The sequence below is a fragment of the Barbus barbus genome, assembly GCF_936440315.1.
Source record: "Barbus barbus genome assembly, chromosome: 46".
NCBI classification, from domain to species: Eukaryota; Metazoa; Chordata; class Actinopteri; order Cypriniformes; family Cyprinidae; genus Barbus; species Barbus barbus.
In genome coordinates, this window is record NC_136724.1 from 22,229,977 (window position 1) to 22,236,814 (window position 6,838).

A 6,838-nucleotide genomic window follows, 5' to 3' on the forward strand; every position below is an offset into this window, starting at 1 on the left:
AAATCAGTCTTGAGAGACTTTTCCACCTAGTGTGCAGCAAAAAGATCCTCGCATTTACAAGCCTGTTTAACTTTGAACACAAATACCAGAGGCGGACAGTAACTACGTACATTTACTTGAGTATTATTTTTTCTGGAAACTTATGATTTTAACTTCACTACATTTGAAAGACAAATATTGTATTTTTCACTCCACTACATTTCTATCAAGGTCCTCAAAGTAGAAAGTTGTTTCTATGTAGCAGCTTTGAAAGTCAGTGGGTGATTTTTTTCTTCTCCAAAATGTGACTTTCTTTTTTTTCAGACAGTTTATCAGTAATCACTCTTGGTGGACATGAAGTGATTTCCCAGCATTTTTTTTTTTTTTGATAGCCTACTTGTTATTTTTGCTATTTGTGATATATACGCTTTGTTATAGCTACTTCGTTATTTACCTACTGTATATAGCTAATGAATCAGTCTTGCAAGCTGAAATAAAACAGCTTCCGCGTTTTAAGTTAAGCTGGATGCAGTCCTATTAATTAATTAACTGTAATTGAATGGGTTGCACGTGATTCAGAACTGGTGTGGTGCTGCTCTCTTGTGGCCACATGGAGAAAGTGCAGCAGAAACTCACATCACAAATATATCATTTATTATATCATACAGACACATTGTTACATCTACATTTAATTTAAGTTCTCAGCAGATATCTTAATGATAAAAATTAATAAGTGTCAGTTATTTCAGCAGGAATAGATTCATGAAAACTGTTACTGTGACATAAATAGCTATTACTGTTAGTACAGTACGCTTAAATTAATCATGGTTTTACTGTAGTAAAACTGAAGCATGGTTTTCTTGCGTATTGATTAGCATTTGTATAACCACAGTTTTACTACAAATACCATGGTTAAACTGTGGTCAGTGTAGCGAAACCATGGTTAATTTGTAGTTATCATAGTTTAACTGTAGTAAGCATGGTTTTCTGATTTTATTTGTAGAAGAAGCATGGTTCATTTTCATAAGGGATATTAAACTTCTAGGTTTAATATTTGAGTTACGACTGATCAATCTATTATTTCACTTTTAAATAGGATTTATCAGTCATCGGTTATCCAATAAATAAATAAATAAATAAAAACTGTTGTGATGCAAAAATATTTGCATGTTTACTTCCGCTAAAGGTGAGCAGGCGTGCCACATCTCTGTGCATAACCTGTCCCGGGAAGTGGCACGACTGGACACCTTCGTTTATGCTGTTTGCGTATTTCCAATTTAACAGAATATTCTATGAAGAAAACGATAGCAAATTAACAAACATTGTTGTACGTGACTGGATGTTTTAATCATCTTGCACGACTAGCACGTTTCCTTTGATCTCATATTCGATGGTGCTCCAGTCAAACACGTTTCCTCTCGGCACGCGCTGCGCGTGGTTCAGATACAGCGCTTTAATCTGGTTTCCGGTGAGGACGTAGTCCCACATGTTCAGGTCCGTGAGCTCGCCGGCGAAACTCTGCACCGCCTCGAAGTCGCCCAGGTGTTTATCGGGGTCCTGGCCGAGCAGAGCGGTGCCCTGCGGGTGGATGCTGTGACCCGGTTTATACAGCTGGAACGCGCTGCGGCGCCCATCCACCCAGAAGGCCGTGAGTCCGGTGCGCGAGCCCCAGGTGAGGCACAGGTGAATCCGGAAGGTGGAGAGAGGGGGCAGGTGGAAGAACGCTCCGTCACCACTGAGGTAGAACGACACGCGGCCGTCTTTCTCTCTCCACACGTTGAGCTCATCGAAGTCGGGCGTCCTGTAGGCGAAGAGAATGATCTGCCGCTCGCCCTGGAGCTCCGTCGCGACGCGCATGCAGAGAGTTAACGCTGTAAGGCCCAGGGGCTTTTTAGGTGTGAGTTTAACGTAGCTGAAATCAGTCTCATACGGGAACAGAAGCACTTTACCAGCAAGACCCACTGCAAGACAAAATAAAATACTGTAACAAGCACAAAACAAGCTCAAACTCCTGCTTTATTAATCTAATGTACCTTCAGTAGCTGCTGGATTCAGAGGGAGCAGATAGAAAAACAACACCACCGGCACCAACATCTTGCGGCAGGGCTGAAGTAAACGGAACAATAATACATAGGCATAAGTACATGGATAAGAACATTTGTAATGTACAGTTTAATTATGCATAATTTATTCTGGTTTTAAATAGAAAAAAAAAATCAAATTTTTAATTGTTCTAAAACTGTCATAATGCAAATAAATTAGAATAAATACATGAAGATAATGGAATGGAAATATCTTTTTAAAACCACTGTGCAAATTAAATACTATAATGGTACTTAACTAAACTACAACTGAAATGGGGAAAAAAATAGTAACATTTTAAAATAAGGTTCCATTTGTTAACATTACAATGAAAAATACTTATAAAGCATTTGTTGATCTTAGTTAATACTGATTCCAACATTTACGAATAGCCTACATTATTAAAATCGAAAGTTGTATCTATTAATGTTATTTAATGGACCCGAGCTAACATGGACTAACAATGAACAGTTGCATTTTTATTAACTAACGTTAACAAAGATTATTTAATGCATTACATATACAAATAGAACCTTATTGTAAAGTGCTACTGACATATAAAAATGATGAAAACCAAATCTAAAATTAAAAAAGAATTTAAAATATTAAAAACTATACTAGTAGCCTATCTCAGTGATACTACTGGTGTGCCATTGCATATAGTAACAGAGCTGCACATTATTATCATCATCACTACTACTATTACTACACTGTAACATTTAGTATCATTATGCATCTAAGTTGAAATGATTGTTTGAAATGAAATATAAATTATGACTAAACAAAGCAAGACTTCCAGAATACTTACTGTGTAGCAGAAGGGTGTTTATTTCTGCCTCCGAGTAAAGAAACGCTGTTGAGTCGTTCCTTGCACCATCATGACATCAGACAATCCAACAAAAGATGCTTTGTCAGGATTCACACGATCATGAGACCGAAAACTCGTTAAAGAGACAAAAAGAGGTTTTCAAATGTCTCTTCCTCTAGTATTTCTCTGTCAACCAAATGAACAGATGCTAGCAAATGTCAAACAGGTAGACAGAGCAAGCTATTATTATTATTATTTTTTTTTAAGTTTATGTAATCTTGACAAAAAGTTGACTTTAGTCTGTTTTCCCATTCAAGATCACAGGAGCTGTCAACATGTGCTATATGATTTTATAAAATCATTATTTTTATTGATTGATTGATAGATTTTCAAATAGTTCTCTTTGCCTAGGTGTGTGGCTTAATGTAGATAGATGTTAAAACATTCTTTTGTATAAATGAAGACAACACTTCGTCTGTATTTATGCAATGAGAAGTGCACTGCCTGCATATGACCAGCAGCAGCAGCAGCGTATTATACAGTGCATTTCATCCAAGAACACAGTTCTGTGTAATGCTCAAATGTATTGGTTAGCCTTAAAAGCTTTGTACACTGTGTATGTATGTGACATTACTCCTGATAAGTTTTTCACAGCTAGCACTCACGTCTCCCTTAATCTCATATTTGATGTTGTTTCAGTTAATCTCATTTCCTTTCGGCACATACAGTTCCTGGTTTGAATAAACCGCCATAATCTACGAGAGAGAACATGGTGGAGTATGTGCTCTTGTATTAGAGTAAAATAATAATCTGCAGAACTGAATTTTTTTTTAACTTTTTTCAAATTATGCACAGACACTGCAGTTGTAATGCTGAGAAAAATGTATTTGCTAGCCCTTACAGCTTTGCAAGTCATCATCACAGATGAACAGATTATAGAGACTGACACAACTGTGTCCCACGACAACAGATTTACATTTACATTTATGCATTTAGCAGACGCTTTTATCCAAAGCGACTTACATTGCATTCAAGTTACAGTTTTATACATTTTTATCAGCTCTTACAGATGAGGCTGTATGCTTGGGATCTTTAGCAGTTCCTTTTTTTTCTCCACATTTTTGCTTTCTCATCACTCAGATAAAGGTTCATCTTTGTCTCATCGGTCCATAAACACAGTTCCAAAACTCTTCTGGCTCACCTTTGTGCTTTTTTTTGCAAACTCTAATCTTGGCTTTCTATTTTTGGTGCTGGTCATAGGTTTGCATCTTGCTGTGTAGCATCTGTAATTCTGTGTCAAAGTCTCCTGAGGACAGTAGATTGTCAGAGCATCACCCCAGCTTTCTGGAAGTTGTTGGTGATTTTACAGACATGTCTTTTAGGGTTTATTTTCACAGCTTTTATGATTTGTCTGTCATCAACTACTGTTGTTTTCTCAGCTGATCAGGTCGTTGTTGGTTGCTCGTGTCGCTGGTGGTTTCCAAACTCTTGATATCTCCATGCTCTTTGTTTTTGCTGGAGCTCTAACTGACTTCCTCTTTTCTTTTAGCATCCAAGTTGCTTGCTTTTCTCTCAAAGTCAGCTCCCTCGTCTTCATCCTGGTTTGTGTGTGTCATCATCGAATGCAAGATGCAGAATGCAGAAGTAATGGATATAACTGATACGACACATTCCCTGCTTTTAATATCTGAAGAATTAATGCAACAGGACACAGCTGATCACAAGACCTGTGAGGCAACTGCCCCAATACTTATGCTCACATCAGATAGAGGGACGAAACTATAAAAGTGCTGAACTACTTAGCTGGTAAAACATCTATGTGTTGAATCACCCAATAATAAAATGTGACATTCTGTAGTTTTGTCTCATATTCATCTTTTAATCATATTTGCAAATGTCTTGACTCCACAGCCAACAGAGCAATTTTGTCTTTACTGTTCCAATACTTTTGGAGGGCACTGTATCTGGTTATTTTGCAATAAGCTATAATGGATCTATAATTATAATTAACAACTTTAAGTAACCTAAAAAAAAAAGAAAAACATTAAATTATTTACAATGCCAAATTTCATTTCTTCATTAAAGGCTATAAAATTACTTTTTTTTTTATTTGGGTATTTTCATAAAAGGCTCATAAAACATAATTTCATTGATCTGATGAGCACAATGAGTTCAAACAGTATAGGAAAATGTTATCATTATGTTATCAAAAACACCAAAATATATTTGTAACATCAAGATTTTAGGTAAAAATTCATGATTCAAGCTTTCACCACTTTCACCATTTAGCTTTTATGTAGATATTTACTTCACCTCTTTTTTTTTGTTAAGAAAACTTTGGGGAAAAAGATTATATCATATATTTTGAGAGAAAACATTTACTAGACTGAAATTAAAGGTAGGGTAGGTGATTTGGTTCAAAAACATTTTTTGTTATGCTGGTTGAAATTCTCTTCACATCCTGATAGTAATCACTAAGTTAAGTGGCCTAAATTAATTTTTTTGTACAGTATCTCACAGAAGTGAGTACACTCCTCACATTTTTGTAAATATTTTATTCTATCTTTTCATGTGACAACACTGAAGAAATGACACTTTGCTACAAAGTAAAGTAGTGAGATTGTAAGTAGTACAGCTTGTATAACAGTGTAAATTTGCTGTCCCCTCAAAATAACTCAACACACAGCCATTAATGTCTAAACCGCTGGCCACAAAAGTGAATACACCCCTAAGTGAAAATGTCCAAATTGGGCCAATTTGCCATTTTCTCTCCCTGGTGTCATGTGGCTCGTTAGTGTTACAAGGTCTCAGGTGTGAATGGGGAGCAGGTGTGTTAAATTTGGTGTTTTCGCTCTCACTCTCTCATACATGGTCACTGGAAGTTCAACATGGCACCTCATGGCAAAGAACTCTCCGAGGAGCTGAAAAAAATAATTGTTGCTCTATATAAAGATGGCGTAGGCTATAAGAAGACTGCCAAGACCCTGAAACTGAGCTGCAGCACATTGGTAAAGACCATACAGCGGTTTAACAGGACAGGTTCCACTCAGAACAGGCCTCGCCATGGTCGACCAAAGAAGTTGAGTGCATGTGCTCAGCATCATATCCAGAGGTTGTGTTTGATCTGCATCAAATTGGTCTGCATGGCTGTCGTCCAAGAAGGAAACCTCTTCTAAAGATGATGCACAAGAAAGCCCACAAACAGTTTGCTGAAGACAAGCAGACTAAGGACATGGATTACTGCAACCATGTCCTGTGGTCTGATGAGAAACTATTTGGTTCAGATGGTGTTAAGCGTGTGTGGCGGCAACCAGGTGAGGAGTACAAAGACAAGTGTGTCTTGCCTACAGTCAAGCATGGTGGTGGGTGTGTCATGGTCTGGGGCTGCATGAGTGCTGCCGTCACTGGGGAGCTACAGTTCATTGAGGGAACCATGAATGCCAACATGTACTGTGACATACTGAAGCAGAGACTGGGCCGCAGGGCAGTATACCAACATGATAACAACCCCAAACACGCTTCCAAGACGACCACTGCCTTGCTAAAGAAGCTGAGGGTAAAGGTGATGGACTGGCCAAGCATGTCTCCAGACCTAAACCCTATTGAGCATCTGTGGAGCATCCTCAAACGGAAGGTGGAGGAGCGCAAGGTCTCTAACATCCACCAGCTCTGTGATGTCGTCATGGAGGAGTGGAAGAAGAATCCAGTGGCAACCTGTGAAGCTCTGGTGAACTCCATGCCCAAGAGGGTTAAGACAGTGCTGAAAAATAATGGTGGCCACACACAATATTAACACTTTGGGCCCAATTTGGACATTTTCACTTAGGGGTGTACTTTACACTGTTTTACAAGCTGTACACTCACTACTTTACATTGTAGCAAAGTGTAGTTTCTTCAGTGTTTCTTCATGAAAAGATATAAGATATTTACAAAAATGTGAGGGGTGTACTCAGTTCTGTGAGATACTGT

General features: G+C 38.0%; 1 protein-coding gene across 1 annotated transcript; it reads right to left on the reverse strand.

The window, feature by feature from the left end:
• Nucleotides 1–617: 617 nt before the first annotated feature.
• On the reverse strand, nt 618–2,947 carry LOC306864619 (C-reactive protein-like). The gene is made up of 3 exons (XM_079408735.1): nt 2,870–2,947; nt 2,013–2,085; nt 618–1,940 (listed from the first exon to the last, which is right to left on the reverse strand). Exons 2-3 carry the CDS (start codon nt 2,071–2,073, stop codon nt 1,324–1,326), a joined length of 678 nt encoding a protein of 225 aa, XP_079264861.1. The 5' UTR covers nt 2,074–2,085; nt 2,870–2,947; the 3' UTR covers nt 618–1,323.
• Between the last annotated feature and the right edge of the window lie 3,891 nt (nt 2,948–6,838).

Excerpts from the sequence above, each read along its gene's own strand:
- LOC306864619 (XM_079408735.1), bottom strand. The coding sequence starts at position 2,073 with ATGTTGGTGCCGGTGGTGTTGTTTTTCTATCTGCTCCCTCTGAATCCA. Across the intron at positions 1,941-2,012 it reads GAATCCAGCAGCTACTGAAG|TGGGTCTTGCTGGTAAAGTG; the intron begins GTACATTAGATT and ends TTTGTCTTGCAG.